This window comes from Bombina bombina, chromosome 4, assembly GCF_027579735.1.
Source record: "Bombina bombina isolate aBomBom1 chromosome 4, aBomBom1.pri, whole genome shotgun sequence".
In the NCBI taxonomy this organism is placed as follows: Eukaryota; Metazoa; Chordata; class Amphibia; order Anura; family Bombinatoridae; genus Bombina; species Bombina bombina.
This window is the reverse complement of record NC_069502.1, coordinates 1,056,822,496-1,056,845,358: the sequence shown is the minus strand read 5'-3', so window position 1 is coordinate 1,056,845,358 and position 22,863 is coordinate 1,056,822,496. Positions and strand designations below refer to the sequence as shown.

Sequence of the window (22,863 nt, the reverse complement as noted above, 5' to 3'; positions counted from 1 at the left end):
GGTCAGCGGATGTGTCCTCCAAGAACAAATTGCTTAACATCCCTTTCAAGGGGAAAACGCTGTTTGGCCCTGACTTGAAAGAGATTATTTCAGACATCACCGGGGGAAAGGGCCACGCCCTTCCTCAGGATAGGTCTTTTAAGGCTAAAAATAAACCAAATTTTCGTCCCTTTCGCAGAAACGGACCAGCCTCAAATTCTACATCCTCTAAGCAAGAGGGTAATTCTTCTCAAACCAAGCCAGCCTGGAGACCGATGCAAGGCTGGAACAAAGGTAAGCAGGCCAAGAAGCCTGCTACCGCTACTAAGACAGCATGAGATGTTGGCCCCCGATCCGGGACCGGATCTGGTGGGGGGCAGACTCTCTCTCTTCGCTCAGGCTTGGGCAAGAGATGTTCAGGATCCTTGGGCGCTTGAAATAGTTTCTCAAGGTTATCTCCTGGAATTCAAGGAACTACCCCCAAGGGGAAGGTTCCACAGGTCTCAATTGTCTTCAGACCAAATAAAAAGACAGGCATTCTTACATTGTGTAGAAGACCTGTTAAAAATGGGAGTGATTCATCCTGTTCCATTAGGAGAACAAGGGATGGGGTTTTACTCCAATCTGTTCATAGTTCCCAAAAAAGAGGGAACATTCAGGCCAATTTTGGATCTCAAGATCCTAAACAAATTTCTCAGGGTTCCATCGTTCAAAATGGAAACCATTCGGACAATTCTTCCTACCATCCAGGAAGGTCAATTCATGACCACGGTGGATTTAAAGGATGCGTATCTACATATTCCTATCCACAAGGAACATCATCGGTTCCTAAGGTTCGCCTTTCTGGACAAGCATTACCAGTTTGTGGCACTTCCATTCGGATTAGCCACTGCTCCAAGAATTTTCACAAAGGTACTAGGGTCCCTTCTAGCGGTGCTAAGGCCAAGGGGCATTGCAGTAGTACCTTACTTGGACGACATACTGATTCAAGCGTCGTCTCTGCCACAAGCAAAGGCTCATACGGACATTGTCCTAGCCTTTCTCAGATCTCACGGGTGGAAAGTGAACGTAGAAAAAAGTTCTCTATTCCCGTCAACAAGAGTTCCCTTCTTGGGAACAATAATAGACTCCTTAGAAATGAAGATTTTTCTGACAGAGGTCAGAAAATCAAAACTTCTAAGCTCTTGTCAAGTACTTCATTCTGTTCTTCTTCCTTCCATAGCGCAGTGCATGGAAGTAATAGGTTTGATGGTTGCGGCAATGGACATAGTTCCTTTTGCGCGAATTCATCTAAGACCATTACAACTGTGCATGCTCAGACAGTGGAATGGGGATTATACAGACTTGTCTCCGACGATCCAAGTAGATCAGAGGACCAGAGATTCACTCCGTTGGTGGCTGACCCTGGACAACCTGTCACAAGGGATGAGCTTCCGCAGACCAGAGTGGGTCATTGTCACGACCGATGCCAGTCTGGTGGGCTGGGGCGCGGTCTGGGAACCCCTGAAAGCTCAGGGTCTATGGTCTCGGGAAGAATCTCTTCTCCCGATAAACATTCTGGAACTGAGAGCGATATTCAATGCTCTCAAGGCTTGGCCTCAACTAGCAAAGGCCAAATTCATAAGGTTTCAATCAGACAACATGACGACTGTTGCATATATCAACCATCAGGGGGGAACAAGGAGTTCCCTGGCGATGGAAGAAGTGACCAAAGTAATTCAATGGGCGGAGATTCACTCCTGCCACTTGTCTGCAATCCACATCCCAGGAGTGGAAAATTGGGAAGCGGATTTTCTGAGTCGCCAGACATTTCATCCGGGGGAGTGGGAACTCCATCCGGAAATCCTTGCCCAAATAACTCAATTATGGGGCATTCCAGACATGGATCTGATGGCGTCTCGTCAGAACTTCAAGGTTCCTTGCTACGGGTCCAGATCCAGGGATCCCAAGGCGATTCTAGTAGATGCACTAGTAGCGCCCTGGACCTTCAACCTAGCTTATGTATTCCCACCGTTTCCTCTCATTCCCAGGCTGGTAGCCAGGATCAATCAGGAGAGGGCTTCGGTGATCTTGATAGCTCCTGCGTGGCCACGCAGAACTTGGTATGCAGACCTGGTGAATATGTCATCGGCTCCACCATGGAAGCTACCTTTGAGACGGGACCTTCTTGTTCAAGGTCCGTTCGAACATCCGAATCTGGCCTCACTCCAACTGACTGCTTGGAGATTGAACGCTTGATTTTATCAAAGCGTGGGTTCTCAGATTCTGTCATTGATACTCTTATTCAGGCTAGAAAGCCTGTAACTAGAAAAATTTACCATAAAATATGGAAAAAATATATCTGTTGGTGCGAATCTAAAGGATTCCCATGGAACAAGATAAAAATTCCTAAGATTCTATCCTTTCTACAAGAGGGTTTGGAGAAAGGATTATCTGCAAGTTCTTTGAAGGGACAGATTTCTGCTTTATCTGTTTTACTTCACAAAAAGCTGGCGGCTGTGCCAGATGTTCAAGCTTTTGTTCAGGCTCTGGTTAGAATCAAGCCTGTTTACAAACCTTTGACTCCTCCTTGGAGTCTCAATTTAGTTCTTTCAGTTCTTCAAGGGGTTCCGTTTGAACCCTTACATTCCGTAGATATTAAGTTATTATCTTGGAAAGTTTTGTTTTTGGTTGCAATTTCTTCTGCTAGAAGAGTTTCAGAGTTATCTGCTCTGCAGTGTTCTCCTCCTTATCTGGTGTTCCATGCAGATAAGGTGGTTTTGCGTACTAAACCTGGTTTTCTTCCGAAAGTTGTTTCTAACAAAAATATTAACCAGGAGATAGTTGTGCCTTCTTTGTGTCCGAATCCAGTTTCAAAGAAGGAACGTTTGTTGCACAATTTGGATGTAGTTCGTGCTCTAAAATTCTATTTAGAGGCTACAAAGGATTTCAGACAAACATCTTCCTTGTTTGTTGTTTATTCTGGTAAAAGGAGAGGTCAAAAAGCAACTTCTACCTCTCTCTCTTTTTGGCTTAAAAGCATCATCCGATTGGCTTATGAGACTGCCGGACGGCAGCCTCCTGAAAGAATCACAGCTCACTCCACTAGGGCTGTGGCTTCCACATGGGCCTTCAAGAACGAGGCTTCTGTTGATCAGATATGTAAGGCAGCGACTTGGTCTTCACTGCACACTTTTACCAAATTTTACAAATTTGATACTTTTGCTTCTTCGGAGGCTATTTTTGGGAGAAAGGTTTTGCAAGCCGTGGTGCCTTCCATCTAGGTGACCTGATTTGCTCCCTCCCATCATCCGTGTCCTAAAGCTTTGGTATTGGTTCCCACAAGTAAGGATGACGGCGTGGACCGGACACACCTATGTTGGAGAAAACAGAATTTATGCTTACCTGATAAATTACTTTCTCCAACGGTGTGTCCGGTCCACGGCCCGCCCTGGTTTTTTAATCAGGTCTGATGAATTATTTTCTCTAACTACAGTCACCACGGTATCTCATGATTTCTCCTATGCATATTCCTCCTTTACGTCGGTCGAATGACTGGGGAAGGCGGAGCCTAGGAGGGATCATGTGACCAGCTTTGCTGGGCTCTTTGCCATTTCCTGTTGGGGAAGAGAATATCCCACAAGTAAGGATGACGCCGTGGACCGGACACACCGTTGGAGAAAGTAATTTATCAGGTAAGCATAAATTCTGTTTTTTGAGAACTGATGTAATTCTATCTCTATATTCATTAAATTCTGTACAGAAAATTAACCTATTCTCATTCATGTCCTGATTCTTGGATAGTACAATTATATTATGTTCCTGTTTATACTGTGTGACAACCTCCTTTTGATAACCCCTATCTAAAAATGTCTTTGTCGTTTGATTCAATCTTATATCCAAAGGAGGTAGTCACACAGTGTAAACGGGAATCCCTTTATAAGTATTGTAGTATCCAAGAATCAGGATGTGAATAAGAATAGTTTAATTTTCTGTACAGAATTTAATGAATATAGTGATAGAATGTCATTAGTTCTCAAAAAGCATTGGTACCTACTAGGTAAATCCCTGCCTGGGCACTTTACATCCGATTGGTCTAAACAAGGTTTATGAATTACATTTGTTTCTGTAAACTACATTTTTTACAAATATTTTTGTATATATATGTGTATTTTTTCCCCTATATCTAACCAAGAGCTTGTAAATTAAGCATAAATATTGGAGAATTATTTTTAATAATATTTTATTGTAATTTACAGGTGGAGTACCTATCTATGCATTCACTAGATGGTAGCATACCTTAGAGAAGATGATGTATACATGATAAGTAAAAGTTAAATTGTTAACCACAGGTGCTATAAATTAAGGTTGTTCACCTGTATTCCATAGCATGAGTAAGGGCTATGTAGGCCCGAAACTTAGCTGTTGTTTTATTCTTTGAAACTTCAATAAAGGTTGTTATCCTAAAGAAACAGTGCTGGGAATATTCTTTTGCTTTGTCTATACCCTAGGGGCTGCAGGACCCCTTTTTTCCCGTGCACTTAATAGACAAGTTGGATTTGAATTGGCTTTTCAGTGCTGTACCTTTTGCTCTTTTTTTTATGTAAAAAAAAAAAAGTAGAGTGTTAATATAATCTCACAAAGCATTGCCAGTAAATTGGGTAAATAACTAATGCAAAACTGAGTAGCATTAAAAAACAGCTGTTATTGTGCTCACAAAAAATAAAAATAAGTGCATCTGCACAGGGTCAGACTGAGACCAAAAACAGGCCCAAGAATTTTAAGGCAGAGCAGCTCATTTTATTTAACCATACACTAAAAATTATATATATATATATATATATATATATATATATATATATATATATATATGTATGTGTATATATATATATATGTGTGTATATATATATGTATGTATATATATATATATATATATATATATATATATATATATATATATATGTGTGTGTGTGTATATGTGTGTATATATATATATATATGTGTGTATGGGGATATATATCATATATATATATATATATATATATATACAGGTGGCCCTCGTTTTACAACGGTTCAATTTACACCGTTTCAGAATAACAACCTTTTTTTCCAGTCATGTGACTGCTATTGAAAAGCATTGAGAAGCAGTGCATTTATTAAAATAGCCAGTAGGTGGAGCTGTCCGCTTGTGTTGCAGCAAAGCCAAGCAAGCTGAAATTAATCAGTTTAACCAGACCAGAGCTATCGAGCAGATTTTAAAGGAACAAGATCTTCCTGTCTGTAAATCAATCCAGATTGGAATGCATAGAAAGAACTGTTTGCAGAAAAATGCAAGTGAAGTCTGTATTGTGTGATAATTTTTTTAGGTTTATAATGCTGTTTAGCAAATGTTTTTGTTCATTTAACTTAGTTTATATATTCTGTGTTGTGTGATTATTTTATTAGGTTTATAATGCTGTTTAGCATTTAAAGTCTTAATTTCAAAGCTTTAAAAATAATGTATTAGGTGTTACTTATGACAATTTTGAGAGGGGCCTGGAACCTATCTCCCTCACTTCCCATTGACTTAAATTAAAAACTGGGTTTCAATTTACAACGATTTCGATTTACAACCATTCCTTCTGGAACCTAACCCCGGCGTAAACTGAGGGATATATATATATATATTGTGTGTATAAGATGGCCAAAGAGAGCACTCGCCGTTTTCAATGTGTCAAAATTTACTCACCGCTCTAGCACAGAAGTATGATGTTTGCCTTTCCGTGCAGACGTTAGGGTCGGGAAGAAGCAGCTGGCAAGGAGAAGATTGAGAGCCATGCTGAAAAGGGGAGGTCTTTTTTATGCTTTTGACAGAACCTCCCCTTTCTTCCCTCCTTTCCCTGTGTGCGTGTGTGAAGGGCAGTTTAACCGCTTGATTCATTTTTATTTTTTTTACTTCTAATGATGTTACAATTAGGAAAATGCAGGTTGCTGGTCCGGGCTGGTAAGTTAAATTTTTTTTCATGTAATTGGCAAGAATCCATGAGCTAGTGACGTATGGGATATACAATCCTACCAGAAGGGGCAAAGTTACCCAAACCTCAAAATGCCTATAAATACACCCCTCACCACACCCACAATTCAGTTTTATAAACTTTGCCTCCTATGGAGGTAGTGAAGTAAGTTTGTGCTAAGATTTCTACGTTGATATGCGCTTCTTAGCATTTTGAAGCCCGATTCCTCTGAGTACAGTGAATGTCAGAGAGATCTGAAGGGAGTATCACCTATTGAATGCAATGGTTTTCCTCACGGGCATCTATTTCATAGGTTCTCTGTTATCGGTCGTAGAGATTCATCTCCTACCTCCCTTTTCAGATCAACGATATACTCTCATATTCCATTACCTCTACTGATAACCGTTTCAGTACTGTTTTGGCTATCTGCTATATGTGGATGGGTGTCTTTTGGTAAGTATGTTTTCATTACATAAGACACTCTCGGCTATGGTTTGGCACTTTATGTATTTATATAAAGTTCTAAATATATGTATTGTACTTATATTTGCCATGATTTAGGTTTTCAGTATATTTCCTTTTGCAGACTGTCAGTTTCATATCTAGGAAATGTTTTTTTTATGGAAAAAATAATAATAATCCATACCTGGGGTATAGTCTCTTTTTCCAAATGACTGTCTTTTAAATTCGCCGGCAGAATTAGGCTTGCGAGGGAGCAAAATGCCTGCCAGAGTTTATTGCGTCATTCTTGGCGCAAGATTTTTTTGGTGCAAGTTACGTTAATTGATGCAAATTCGTAATTTCCAGCGTCTTAGTTGACGCCAAGTCCTTTCACAAGGTTGCGTCATCTGTGACGCGAGTGTGTCGTTTTTGGCACCAAAAAATATTTTTCTGTTTGTTGTGCGTCATACTTGGCGCCAAACATTGTCTTTATTTAAGACCCTATTTCTATTTGCCTCCTGCCTTTTTTCTATGTCAGAGGGCTATGCTGTTTGCATTTTTTCCCATTCCTGAAACTGCCATATAAGGAAATTGATAATTTTGCTTTATATGTTGTTTTTTTTCTCTTACATTTGCAAGATGTCTCAATCTGATCCTGTCTCATAAATCACTGATGGAACCCTGCGGCCTGATAGCAGTTCTACCAAAGCTAAGTGCTTTTGTTGTAACCTTGTGGGGGTTATACCTCTAGCTGTGGTTTGTAATAGTTGTCATGATAAACTTTTACATGCAGAGAATGTATCTATCAGTAGTAGTTCATTACCTGTTGCTGTTCCCTCAACATCTAATGCACAAGATATACCTGTGAATTTAAAATAATGTATTGCTGATTCTATTCAGAAGGCTTTGTCTGCCATTCCGCCTTCTAATAAATGTAAAAGGTCTTTTAAAACTTCTCATAAGGTTGATGAAATTTCAAATGACCAGCAACATACTGATTTATCTTTCTCTGATGAGGGTCTATCTGATTCAGAAGATCCTGCCTCAGATATTGACACTGACAATCTCTTATTTATTTAAAATGGAGTATATTTGTTCTTTGTTAAAAGAAGTGTTGATTACATTAGATATGGAGGAAACTAGTCCCCTTGATATTAAAACTAGTAAACGTTTAAATTCTGTTTATAAACCTCCTGTGGTTATTCCAGAGGTTTTTCCAGTTCCTGATGCTATTTCTGACATGATTTCTAAGGAATGGAATAGGCCTGGTACTTCTTTTATTCCATCTTCAAGATTTAAAAAATTGTATCCTTTGCCAGCAGTTACATTGGAGTTTTGGGAAAAGATCCCCAAAGTTGATGGGGCTATCTCTACTCTTGCTAAACGTACCACTATTCCTACGGAAGATGTATTTCTTTTAAAGATTTTTTTATTTCTTTTAAACTTGAATCTTATCTAAGGAAAGCTTATTTATATTCAGGTCATCTTCTTAGGCCTGCAATTTCTTTGGCTGATGTTGCAGCTGCTTCAACTTTTTAGCTGGAAACTTTAGCGCAACAAGTATCTGACCATGATTTGTCTAGCATTGTTAAGTTGATTCAACATGCTAATAATTTTATTTGTGATGCCATTTTTTATATCAAAATTGATGTTAAATCTATGTCTTTAGCTATTTTAGCTAGAAGAGCTTTGTGGCTCAAATCTTGGAATGCTGGTATGACTTCTAAGTCTAGATTGCTATCTCTTTCTTTCCAAGGTAATAAATTATTTGGGTCTCAGTTGGATTGAATAATTTCAACTGTCACTGGGGGGAAGGGAGTTTTTTTTGCCTCAGGATAAAAGACCTAAGGGTAAGTCTAAAGCTTCTAACCGTTTTCGTTCCTTTCGACAAAATAAGGAACAGAAACCTAATCCTTCCCCAAGGAATCTGCTTCCAATTGAAAGCCTTCTTCAAATTGGAATAAATCCAATCCATTTAAGAGATGAAAACCAGCCCCCAATTCCGCATGAAGGTGCGGCCCTCATTCCAGCTCAGCTGGTAGGGGGCAGATTAAAATGTTTCAAAGATGTTTGGATCAATTCGGTCCAAAATCATTGGATTCAGAGTATTGTCTCTCAGGGGTACAGAATAGGATTCAGAGTAAGACCGCCTGTGAGAATTATTTTTTTCTCGCACGCATTCCAGCAAACCCAGTAAAGGCTCAGGCTTATCAGGGGTAATCATGCCAGTTCCGTTTCAGGAACAGGGTCTGGAGTTTTATTCAAATCTATTAATTGTCCCAAAGAAAGAAAACTCATTCAGAACAGTTTTGGATCTAAAGATTTTGAATCGATATGTAAGAGTACCAATTTTCAAAATGGTGACTATAAGGACTATTCTTACCAATTTGTTGCTCTTCCTTTTGGCCTAGCAACAGCTCCAATAATCTTTTCAAAGGTTCTAGGTGCCCTACTAATCAGAGAGCGGGGTTTTGCGGTATTTCCTTATTTGGACGATATCTTGGTACTCGCTCAGTCTTTACGTTCTGCAGAATCTCACAGAAATCAAATAGTGTTGTTTCTTCGAAGACATGGTTGGAGGATCAATTTACCAAAAAGTTATTTGATTCCTCAGACAAAGGTAAGCTTTTTCGGTTTCCAGATAGATTCAGTGTCCATGACTTTGTCTCTAACAGACAAGAGACGTTTGAAATTGGCTGCAGCCTTTAGGAACCTTCAGTCTCAGTCATTCCCTTCAGTAGCTATGTGCATGGAAGTTTTAGGTCTTATGACTGCAGCATCGGACACGATCCCCTTTGCTCGTTTTCATATGAGACCTCTCCAGCTTTGTGTGCTGAACCAATGGTGCAGGGATTATACAAGTATATCACAATTAATATCCTTAAATCCCAATGTTCGACTTTCTCTGACTTGGTGGTTAGATCACCATTGTATAATTTTAGGGGCCTCTTTCGTTCGTCCAATTTGGACTTTGATCACAACAGATGCGAGTCTTTCAGGTTGGGGAGCTGTTTGTCATGAAGACCTCTATTCCACCTTAAGTATAACAGTCTAACTTCACATACCACCTTTTATTTTAATTATCAACCTCTCCTTCCCTATATAACTTGCTTTTTCCCATGGTCCTTTGCTGGTTTATTGAAGATTCTACTCTACAGACTCTAGCTCTACTCTGCACCTTGTATCTCATACGAAGTTCACTTGTACTGTGCTCCTTCGCAGACTAAACAGACAGCTTTTGTTACTACCTGCCGCAAGCTGTGACGTCAGCCCGGCAGTGAACCTCTGATCCCTCCTACCTCTCAATCTGCAGGAACGCTCTAGTCCGAGGGACAGCTCAGCGTGTGACGCTGTACAGACTTCCAGCCTGCCGCACCCTCAGTCACACAGCACGCAGCTCAGCCTGTCACGCTACACGGATATCCATCCTTCCCTGCACACAGTTACGGACGCACCTGCAGAAACGCTTAGCCGCCAACTACCCATCAGCTACAGGAACAGGTTCCGTATATATAGTGACCAAGTACTGTAATTCTGTGTTCGTAAGAATTTGCATATTCACATTGCTTGACCAGCTGATTTCCGTTTTCTGTAGCACAGCTACTTAGCCTCAGCTCCTGCTTATTACAAATCCTGTTGGGTACAGTTCATGTCACTATGATATTAGCGGACTTGCTAGTAACATTCTACTCAGGGTTCTGTGATAAAGTCATTGCTCCACATTACTGCATTGTAGCATATTCTTGAAATCCTACAGTTAACCTATTAGTTCCCTGATTGAAGTTATAAGACTACTTCTACTCTGTTGTGCCTGTTTTACTACCCACTAATAAAACTCCTATTACTGGGGTACCAATTTCAAGGCAACATTATTCTCAAGTGACTAAAAGTGTGTTTTCTAACTAGCAAACAATCTTTCTTACTTGTTACAACAAACATTCATAGCCCACAAATTGTGACCTTAGGAATAAACAGCAACTAACTGCTGATCATTACATAATAAACCAGCCATATTTGAAAGATGGAGCCCTCTGATGTAACTCCTCAAATACACAGCCTTAACCAGCGGCTAGACAATCTAACCCAGGCTTTTAGAGAACAACAGGTTGAAAACCAGAGCCTCAAAGCCTGTTTAAGGGAAGTATTGTCAAACAGAAGCTCTGGGAATGACCATCAGGCTGAACCCCAGGTCTCATATCCAGAGAGGTTTTCTGGAGATCGCTCCTCTTTTAGGCAATTTAGGACTGCCTGTCTGTTATTATTTGACTTACGGCCTTGGACCTATGCGACCGATAGATCCAAGGTACTTACCATACTCTCCTACCTCAGGGGTGAACCCAGGGCCTGGGCAGACTCATTCTATGAGATCCAGGACCCTATACTAAATTCCCTGGATGCCTTCCTAAAGGCTCTATCTTCTCTCTATGATGACCCCTACCGTCAAATAACTGCAGAGAGTAAACTCAGAAGTTTAAAGCAGTTGAAAATACCGGTAGAGGAATATATCACCCGTTTCAAGATCTGGGCCAGAGACTCCCTCTGGAATGAGGTCTCTCTAAAAAAACAATATCACTTAGGCCTAGCAGAAGACATCAAAGACGAGCTCGCCAGGATTGGGATACCAGATCGCTTAGAAGACTTGTACACTCTTACGATTACCATAGACCGTAGACTCAGGGAGAGGAGGCAAGAAAAAAACCCTTCAACTCCCCCTGTACGCAGGGTACTCCCAACACCACCTAGTTCCAGCTCATCATCTGAACAACCCATGGATATCAGTTTCTTAAGAGGACCCCTCACGCCACAAGAGAAGGCGAGACGCCGTTCACTAAACTTATGCATGTACTGCGCAGGGGCAGACCATGCAGTTAAGGAGTGTCCACTACTACTGAAACAGAAGTTAGGTAAGGCACACATAGTAAAGCACTGCTTGCACACAAAAAACACAACCACTGCATACCTTACCATACCCTTACTTTTGCAGTGGGATCGACACAGGATAAACTGTAATGCCATCATCGACACGGGCACATGTGCCACCATTATTGATTTACGTTTAGTTGAAGTTAATAAAATACCTTTTCTGTTTAAAAGCACACCTTTGCCTCTCAAAGTCATTGATGGTTCACACTTAGCATCTGGTCCTGTCTCACAACAAACTGTTCCTCTGCTTGTCACGTTTTCTTCTGGTCACACTGAGACCATCACCTTTGATATCATATCATCTCCAATATACCCAATTGTTTTGGGAATCACTTGGCTCCAATTACACCAACCTACGGTTCATTGGGATACCCTCACACTTTCTTTCTCTTCCCCATATTGTACCGCAACTTGTTTTCCAAACTCTCATTTGCTCACCACAACTTCTTCTCTTATTCCTGCACAATATCTTGACTTCTCTGATGTGCTCAATAAAACAGAGGTCGAGTCGTTGCCTCCACACAGGCCTTACGATTGCCCCATAGACCTGCTTCCTGGTGCAACCATCCCCTATGGCCATATTTTTCCACTCTCCAGACCCGAGCTACTACATCTAAAAACCTATATTAGTGATAATTTGAAAAAAGGTTTTATCCGACCTTCCACTTCCCCTGCCGGTGCCGGCATATTTTTTGTCAAGAACAAGGACGGGTCCCTACGCCCGATAATTGATTATCGGGAATTAAATAAGCGTACTAAAAAGAACAGGTACCCATTGCCTCTCATCCCAGAATTGATTGAGAGGTTAAGAGGCACTACTATATTCACCAAATTGGATCTTAGGGGTGCCTTCAACCTTGTTAGAATACGGGCCGGGGACGAGTGGCTGACTGCATTTAGGACCAGGTATGGTCTTTTCGAATATACTGTTATGCCATTCGGACTGTGCAACGCCCCAGCAACATTCCAGAATTTCATCAATGACATCTTTAGGGACATCCTTGACACTTTTCTGGTGGTCTATCTTGACGACATCCTGATCTACTCTCCTACCTTTTCAGAACATGTCACACACGTCAGGCTAGTGCTATCCAGGCTACAGACACACAGACTTTGTTAAACTAGAGAAGTGTCTCTTTCATGTTAGCAAAGTATCATTCTTGGGATACCGTATCAGTAAGAGTAAAATAATGAGGGAGGACAGTAAAATCCCAGCCATCACCTCTTGGCCTAGACCCTCCAATCTAAAAGAAGTCCAACGGTTTTTAGGCTTTGCAAACTTCTACCGACGCTTTATCCAGAATTTCGCAGCTATCACCAAACCACTCACTAATCTGACCAAGACCACGTCTCCCTTTGTATGGACCTCTTAGTCGCAAAAAGCCTTTGATCATCTCAAGTCTCTATTCGTCACTTCACCTATCCTGCATATACCTAATAGCAAAGTCCAGTTCGTCCTAGAAGTGGACTCTATCTCAAGGTCCGTTTTTCCATCAGGATCTCAAATCATTAAATTTGAAGGTATGGCGATTGAACACTTAGTGCTTAGTCATAGAGGTTTCTCTGACTCAGTGATTAATACTATGTTACAGGCTCGTAACTCTGTTTTTAGAAAGATTTATTATCGAGTTTGGAAGACTTACATTTCATGGTGTTCTTCTCATAAATTCTCTTGGCATTCTTTTAGAATTCCTAGAATTTTACAATTTCTTCAGGATGGTTTGGATAAAGGTTTGTCTGCAAGTTCCTTGAAAGGACAAATCTCTGCTCTTTCTGTTTTATTTCATAGAAAGATTGCTAAACTTCCTGATATTCATTGTTTTGTGCAGGCTTTGGTTCGTATCAAGCCTGTCATTAAATCAGTCTCTCCTCCTTGGAGTCTTAATTTGGTTTTAAAGGCTTTACAGGTTCCTCCGTTTGAGCCTATGCATTCTTTAGACATTAAACTAATTTCTTGGAAAGTGTTGTTCCTTTTGGCCATCTCTTCTGCTAGAAGAGTTTCTGAATTATCTGCTCTCTCCTGTGAATCACCTTTTCTGATTTTTCATCAGGATAAGGCAGTTTTGCACACTTCATTTAAGTTTCTACCTAAGGTTGTAAATTCTAACAGTAGTAGAGAAATTGTTGTCCCTTCTTTGTGTCCTAATCCTAAGAATTCTTTGGAAAGATTATGTTGAAGCTACTAAAGATTTCAGGAAGACTTCTAGTCTATTTGTTATCTTTTCCAGGAAAGGTCAGAAGGCTTCTGCTGTTTTCTTGGCTTCTTGGTTTAAAACTTTTGATTCATCAAGCCTATTTGGAGTCTGGTAAAGTCCCAGCTCAGAGAATTACAGCTCATTGTACTATATCAGTTTCCACTTCGTGGGCTTTTAAGAATGAAGCTTCAGTTGATCAGATTTACAAAGCTGCTACTTGGTCTTCTTTGCATACATTTACTAAATTCTTCCATTTTGATGTATTTGCTTCTTTGGAAGCAGTTTTTGGTAGAAAAGTTCTTCAGGCAGCGGTTTTAGTTTGATTTTTCTGCTTTTAATTTAAGTTTTTTCCTCACATTTATGAGAATTAACTTATATTTTGGGTTGTGGATTATTTTTTTCAGCGGAAAATGGCTGTTTTTATTTTTATCCCTCCCTCTCTAGTGACTCTTGCGTGGAGTTCCACATCTTGAGTATTGCTATCCCATACGTCACTAGCTCATGGACTCTTGCCAATTACATGAAAGAAAACATAATTTATGTAAGAACTTACCTGATAAATTCATTTCTTTCATATTGGCAAGAGTCCATGAGGCCCACCCCCTTTTTTATGGTGGTTATGATTTTTTTTGTATAAAGCACAATTATTTCCAAATTCCTTTGTTGATGCTTTTTACTCCTTTCTTTATCACCCCACTTCTTGGCTATTCATTAAACTGATTTGTGGGTGTGGTGAGCGGTGTATTTATAGGCATTTTGAGGTTTGGTAAACTTTGCCCCTCCTGGTAGGATTGTATATCCCATATGTCACTAGCTCATGGACTCTTGCCAATATGAAAGAAATGAATTTATCAGGTAAGTTCTTACATAAATTATGTTTTTTAAATGCAGCCTAAATTTTTTTGATTTAGGTCGCATTTGGCGACCGGACCGGTCCATCCATATGCCCTGATACCTAGGTATGCTCTGGAGCTGCAGGTCACTACTAGTGGCTATACACATAAGCTTCTTTTTTATGTTGTCTCACCAAATGTGGTAACTATGTGCTTAACCCATTTGCAGTGGTTAAAAACAGTTGTGTGATTTTTCTTTTTGCAGTTTTTATTTCTTTTTAAATATTGTAAAGTTAAAAAACGATAATTTTGTACAAGCTCCTATTTAGAACCCACCTTCCCTAAGTGGGTTAGATTTAAATTCTAAGAAAGTAAAGTGAAATAAGGAGCGCTTCACAAGGGAGCAATACAAAACCGAAGGACAGTCAATTTCTAGAATCTAATGTAAAATTCAAATAGAAGATCAAATATTAAGCCTGTTCGTATTAATTTAAAAATACCGCACAACACTACTACTTCAACACAGATGTACTTGATCACAAATACTAATGAATATTTATTAAAACAATGAGTATAAAAATACAATATATTTTAGTCAGGTGTATATACCCTTAAAAAACTGGGACGTCTCCCAACTCCTAAATAAAAACAAGAGATATTAAGCTTTGACAAATAATAATGTGTAATAAAGTGATAATGTGCTAGTTACTATAATTATAAATCGGTGTATATATAAAATATATTGTGTGCCGTTGTTTAGGCCGTATATATAGATACATAAACTTCTAAAGCCTAATTATAAAGTGATATCTAAACATATGTGAAAATTTGCTAAAATTATACTTAAAAATCTTCTTGCTCTACAGGTAACACGTTATTTTAATTTATCATAAGCCTATAATGTGCCATTCTAAATCTGCATACAATTCACCATTAGATTTAGTTTTGCATTTTGAGAGGTATGTGTCCGCTGTCTCAAATTTAAAGTTCACCCACTATGGTGAATTCTTTTGCGGTATTAATCCGCTACTTAAAGCCAATTTTCCTCTTATGTAACATTAGCGTGAATAGGTTCAGGAGTAACCTTATGTGTCAAATGAAGAAACTTGGTTTGTGGTCTCAATCATATTCTATATTCTATATATATTATATTACTGTTATACATTAATCAGTATAATGTACCCTACGAGGGAAAAATTTATCTCTTATTTAAGATATCTATTCTATATCTGGCAGATAAAAATATCATACTAATAGTCAGAATAATTCACTAAAGAGGTACTATAGTAACATCTAGATTATACAAATATGGTACCTTTCAGAAACAAGAGTCTGTTATTGCTAGCAAGAGCCATTTTAAAGTATTATTCTAATAGAAAGCAATTCATCTTCCAAAGGTACCTATCTTGAGCTATTCTATATACTAAAAAGAGGTATCAATTTATTACTGTTGCATTCTAAGTTAGACACGGTTAATAGTGACAATATGTTGTATTGTATTGCATGAGACGTTTACTTGTTGTATGTAGTCTTTTTAATTAGGTGCTTATGTTTGGCACTAATGTGTCTGATGCTGGATATGATGGTTTTGAACATTTTCTGCTTGCAAATTGTAAATGTGATAATGCAAAATGTATATCATTGCCTGCAATACCTCAATAAAAAGCTTTGATTAATAAAAAAAAAAAATCTTAACTTAAAATAGGTCAATCACAGATAATACTCCAATCTGTTACAGAGTTGGTTTTAAACGATAAATCTCCAATCTGTTAAGAAGTCAATTGTAACCACTCTATTAACAAAGATACTTGTAACCAATCGATCTAATCTAAATGCCAATGCAACACTAGCTAATTTGAACCTAGTAATATTGCTTAGGAACCTCTAAATGCGTGTTTTGATAAAGCTCTGTATGAGGGCGAAACGCGTTAACAATAACTATTGGAGTACCATCACTCTACTGATCCATCTAATGAATTTGCATTTAGAACACGGATACAGATTTTCAGCAAAAGACTTTAATTTGAACGGCTGTTCATCACCTGTAATCGCGCTGCACACATAGCGTGCTCTAAAGATTCACACAGAGGAGAACTCCAGAGGTCAGAGACGTATTCACAATGCTAACTTAGCTGGAATTGGATCCAACGGTTCAAGTAAGGACGCCTAAGAAAAAGCAACTGTGGTGGCGAATGTGTGCTTAACAGATAAAGCAACTGAGGAGGCCTGTCCGTGAGTAATCTAGCACATCCAAGTCTACCCCCGATTTGTTAGAGGTGATTTTTTTCCCTATATCCACTTACACGTATACCAGCAGACGGAGAGTTCCCGGGTAAAGCTGCGAAGGTAGCGAGGGGCCTCTGAGATACTAACATCAAGTTTGTGCTTCTACTTTTTGCTTAGATGTCATCATGCACTATACAATAAGGATGAAGCTATAAGCACTTTATTGACTTTCGTATAGAATCTATCAATACACGCATTTAGAGGTTCCTAAGCATTATTACTAGGTTCAAATTAGCTAGTGTTGCATTTGCTTTTAGATTAGATAGATTGGTTACAAGTATCTTTGTTAAGAGTGGTTACAATTGACTTCTTAACAGATTGGAGATTTATAGTTTAAAACCAACTCTGTAACAGATTGGAGTATTATCTGTGATTTTAAGTTAAAGGGACATTCCAGTCAAAATTTAAATGCACATAGATTAATTACATATTTGAATAGAAACATATTTGCAATATACATGTATTGGGCAAAAATGCTTCTAGTAATAGTTATCACTGTTTTAGTGTTAGCATTTTTCTCTGCACGTGCATGTGAAGCATAGCTAGATATTCTCACTGCACCTACATTTTAAATATTGCAGCTGCTCAGATCATCAGTGAGGCTTGTATCATGTCAGCAATTAACAAATTGAGACATTATCAGATGGTACATGCATGTTAGGCTGTCTGAGCAAGTCCTGTGTTTAAAATGCTGGTGCACGGTGCATACTTAAATACCCTTTTGAAACGGCTATAACTTTTATTGGAAGCATTTTTGCTAATGCATGTATATTACAAAAATGCTTCTGTTCAATACCGAAATGCATCCATGTGGTTTCCAATTTTGGCTGGAATATCCCTTTAAGATTTACACAGACTACTGTGTTGATTATGTATTAAATACGTTATTAGAATTATATTTTAAGTGTAATTTTAGCGAATTTTCACATATGTTTAGATATCACTTTACACTAAGGCTTTAGAAGTTTATGTATCTATATATATATATATATATATATATATATATATATATATATATATATAGCCTAAACAACGGCACGCAATATATTTTATATATACATCGATTTATAATTATAGTAACTAGCACATTATCACTTTATTACACATTATTATTTGTCAAAGCTTAATATCTCTTGCTTTTATTTAGGAGTTGGGAGACGTCCCAGTTTTTTAAGGGTATATACACCTGACTGAAATATATTGTATTTTTATACTCATTGTTTTAATAAATATTCATTAGTATTTGTGATCAAGTACATCTGTGTTGAAGTATTTTATGTGCAGTATTTTTGAGTTAATACGAATAGGTTTAATATTTGATCCTCTATTTGATTTTACATTAGATTCTAGAAATTGATTGTCCTTCAGTTTTGTATTGCTCCCTTGTGAAGCGCTCCTTATTTTACTTAACTTTCTTAGTTTTTAAATATTGTACAAATTGTGTATTATTTACTTGTCTGCTGCTTCTTACTATTCATACTAGTCTGGTACTAGTGGTAATTTCTGTAAACTTCTTTCGATTTTCTACTGACAGTTTTGTCAACTCCTGGTACTCACAAGTAATAACATTATTACTAATTATAAACTGTAAAAAAAAAAAAGACAGCAAAAAAATGTAGGTAACTGTAAATAGTTGACTGCATGGTCACCTAATGTCTGAATTTATATTCATTCTGAGATCATGTGACCCAAGTAGTGATGTTTTTTTTTTTCTTTCTCCAGCTCTGTAGAAGGCGTCCTCAAAACCCTTGTGAAAGCCTGCCGACCGTAAGTATATTACGTTTACAAAAACATTTTCAGCAGTCAGTGAAGTTTAATCGTTAGAGATGTTAATTGGACATGCTATGTGCATCTATTAATAATTAAAAAGCTTTTCTAATAAGATCATTTTTTTTTATCTGTTACATTATATATGTCCCTGGCTTAAGGTCACCTTTAAAACAGCAATATTTCCATCTTAATATGGGAAGAGTCCACAGCTGCATTCCTTACTTGTGGGAAATACTGAACCTGACCACCAGGCGGAGGTAAAGACACCTCAGCCAAAGGCTTAAATACCTCCCCCACTTCCTCATAACCCCAGTTATTCTTTGCCTTTCGTCACAGGAGGTTGGCAGAGAAGTGTTAGAAGATTTCAGAGTAGTCTCTTATGGAGGGTAGTACTCTAAGAGATGGGACTGGAGTTTTAAGTAGTCCTGTCAGCCTCTCATTGAGAGCATGGATGAAAGTTAGAATCCGGAGTTGCAGGGAGAGTCTTTCTACGAAACCATACCGACTCATATTAACAGCTCATAGGCAATAAGCGTTGACTAGTTTCGCTGCCTGCTTTCTACACTCAAGTCCATGTCAGAAACAATGCTACTATCTGTCACACTTGAAGGGCCGTATTCCTGTTCCACGGCGTAGATTCTGGTAAGATTGTTTCATATTTTATACATGTATGATAACGCAAGAAGACACAGTGTGACTCTTTTTATCTGTATAGAATCAAGAGTTAATATCTCCTTAGGGAGATTATTATACAGGGGGGAATAATCTTATATGTTTATTTGATTTTATACTTCTTTTATGTGTGAGATGTTATGGGCTCATAGGCTGTTATGGACTATACAGGTTTCACTTTCACTTTGAGAGCCATGCAGCTTTCAAGCTTGGCGCGCTTTCTCATAGCAGGGATGGTCCTGCATTGTGCACCATTTGATTCATTCCATTTCTCCTGATCGGGTGTCTGTCAGAGAGGAGTCATAAATCTCTGTACTGTCTGGGTCATGGGAGGTGGTGAGTGCCCCAGCCATTGGGGTATAAGAGTGCTGTTTTTTTAAAATAAAATAAGATGTTTTATGTCTCTAGTTCTCCAGTTATTACACTAGCGATGGAGAATTCTGTTACTTTAGAGGGCACTCCCTCTATTCCTAATGAGTAATTCCTGTTTATATGATGAGGAGGTCTTATTTCTCCATCTCAATTATGTTCCATATGCCTTGATAATGTGATAATATCGAACATGTTTGATACCATGGAGCCGTCCACCTCTGAGGAGTTGTTGTTCAGTGAGGTGCGTACCCTACATTCTTATATATCTAAACATGCAGTTTTCTCGTAACATTGCTAATCCTCCATCTGGAGGGGGCCTTTTCTCTTGTAAGATGTATCGAGTCCACGGATTCATCCTTGTGGGATATTCTCCTTCCCTACAGGAAGTAGCAGAGAGAGCACCCACAGCAGAGCTGTCTATATAGCTCCACCCTTAGCTCCACCCCCCAGTCATTCTCTTCCTGCTTAACTGCTAGGAAGGGCAAAGAGCTATGTGGTGACTAAAATGTTAGTTTTTTATTTCTCAAGCAAAAGTTCATTATTTTAAATGGTACCGGTGTGTACTATTTACTCTCTGGCAGAAAAGGGATGAAGATTTCTGCAAGGAGGATGATGATCTTAGCACTTTGTAACTAAGATCCACTGCTGTTCTCACAAGGCCTGAAGAGTACTGGAAAACTTCAGTTGGGAGAACAGTTTGCAGGCTAAGCTGCATATGAGGTATGTTCAGACTATATTTCTTTCATGTAATTAGCAAGAGTCCATGAGCTAGTGTCGTATGGGATATACATTCCTACCAGGAGGGGCAAAGTTTCCCAAACCTCAAAATGCCTATAAATACACCCCTCACCACACCCACAAATCAGTTTTTACAAACTTTGCCTCCCATGGAGGTGGTGAAGTAAGTTTGTGCTAGATTCTACGTTGATATGCGCTTCGCAGCAGGCTGGAGCCCGGTTTTCCTCTGTGTGCAGTGAATGTCAGAGGGATGTGAAGAGAGTATTGCCTATTTGAATTCAATGGTCTCCTTCTACGGGATCTATTTCATAGGTTCTCTGTTATCGGTCGTAGAGATTCATCTCTTACCTCCCTTTTCAGATCGACGATATACTCTTATATATACCATTACCTCTACTGATTCTCGTTTCAGTACTGGTTTGGCTTTCTACTACATGTAGATGAGTGTCCTGGGGTAAGTAAGCCTTATTTTTTGTGACACTCTAAGCTATGGTTGGGCACTTTTATATAAAGTTCTAAATATATTGTTTAAACATTTATTTGCCTTGATTCAGGATGTTCAATATTCCTTATTTCAGACAGTCAGTTTCGTTATTTGGGATAATGCATATGAATTAAAACATTTTTTCTTACCTTAAAAATTGACTTTTTTCCCTGTGGGCTGTTAGGCTCGCGGGGGCTGAAAATGCTTCATTTTATTGCGTCATTCTTGGCGCAGACTTTTTTGGCGCAAAAAAAAATAATAAAAAAAATTTCTTTGTCATTTCCGGCGTCATACTTGTCGCCGGAAGTTGTTCGTGTTTGCATCATTTTTTTGACGTTTTGCGCCAAAAATGTCGGCGTCACCGGATGTGGCGTCATTTTTGTCTCCACCTTTTTTCTCACATTATTTAAGTCTCATTTTTCATTTGCTTCTGGTTGCTAGAGGCTTCTTCATTGGCATTTTTTCCCATTCCTGAAACTGCCTTTTAAGGAATTTGATAGATTTTGCTTTATATGTTGTTTTTTTCTCTTACATATTGCAAGATGTCTCAGATTGACCCTGGATCAGAAGCTACTTCTGGAAAAATGCTGCCTGATGCTGGTTCCACCAAAGTTAAGTGTATCTGCTGTAAACTTGTGGTATCTGTCCCTCCGGCTGTAGTTTGTGATGAATGTCATGATAAGCTTGCTAATGCAGATAGTATTTCCATTAGTAATATACCATTACCTGTTGCTGTTCCATCAACATCTAATACTCAGGATGTTCCTGTTAATATAAGAGATTTTGTTTCTAAATCTATTAGGAAGGCTATGTCTGTTATTCCTCCTTCCAGTAAACGTAAAAGGTCTTTTAAAACTTCACATTTTTCAGACGAATTTTTAAATGAACATCATCATTCTTTGTCTGTTTCTGATGATGATTTTTCTGGTTCAGAGGATTCTGTCTCAGATATTGACACTGATAAATCTTCATATTTATTTAAAATGGAATTTATTCGTTCTTTACTTAAAGAAGTTTTAATCACATTAGAGATGGAGGAATCTAGTCCTCTTGATACTAAATCTACTAAGCGTTTAAATTCGGTTTTTAAATCTCCTACAGTTATTCCGGAAGTTTTTCCTGTCCCTGATGCTATTTCTGAAGTAATTTCTAGGGAATGGAATAATCTGGGTAATTCATTTACTCCTTCTAAAAGTTTTAAGAAATTGTATCCTGTGCCATCTGACAGATTAGAGTTTTGGGACAAAATCCCTAAAGTTGATGGGGCTATCTCTACTCTCGCTAAACGTACTACTATTCCTACGGCAGATAGTACTTCCTTTAAGGATCCTTTAGATAGGAAAATTGATTCCTTTCTAAGGAAAGCTTATTTATGTTCAGGTAATCTTCTTAGGCCTGCTATTTCTTTGGCTGATGTTGCGGCAGCTTCCACTTTTTGGTTGGAGGCTTTGGCACAACAGGTGTCAGATCATAATACTCATAGCATTGTTAAACTTCTTCAACATGCTAATAACTTTATTTGTGATGCCATCTTTGATATCATTAGAGTTGATGTCAGGTATATGTCTTTAGCTATTTTAGCTAGAAGAGCTTTATGGCTTAAAACTTGGAATGCAGATATGTCTTCTAAGTCAACTTTGCTTTCCCTTTCTTTCCAAGGTAATAAATTGTTTGGTTCCCAGTTGGATTCTATTATTTCAACTGTTACTGGGGGGAAAGGAACTTTTTTACCTCAGGATAAAAAATCTAAAGGTAAATATAGGGCTGCTAATCGTTTTTGTTCCTTTCGTCAGAATAAGGAACAGAAGCCTGATCCTTCCCCTAAAGGAACAGTTTCAGTTTGGAAACCATCTCCAGTCTGGAATAAATCCAAGCCTTTTAGAAAGCAAAAGCCAGCTCCCAAGTCCACATGAAGGTGCGGCCCTCATTCCAGCTCAGCTGGTAGGGGGCAGATTACGATTTTTCAAAGAAATTTGTATCAATTCGATTCACAGTCTTTGGATTCAGAACATTGTTTCACAAGGGTACAGAATAGGTTTCAAGGTAAGGCCTCCTGCAAGAAGATTTTTTCTTTCTCGCATTCCAATAAATCCAGTGAAGGCTCAAGCATTTCTGAAATGTGTTTTCAGGATATCAAATCATTAAATTTCAAGGTATGGAGATTGAACGCTTGATTCTCAGTCATAGAGGTTTCTCTG

The 22,863-nt window shown here is 38.6% G+C and overlaps 1 protein-coding gene across 1 annotated transcript in view; it reads left to right on the top strand.

The window, feature by feature from the left end:
* PSME4 (proteasome activator subunit 4) overlaps nt 1-22,863 on the top strand; it is a gene marked incomplete in the record, with an annotated part of 938,614 nt that overhangs the window by 271,734 nt on the left and 644,017 nt on the right. Inside the window, 1 exon segment of the mRNA XM_053712692.1 lies at nt 18,352-18,396. Within this exon segment, the coding sequence (XP_053568667.1) occupies nt 18,352-18,396 (45 nt within the window).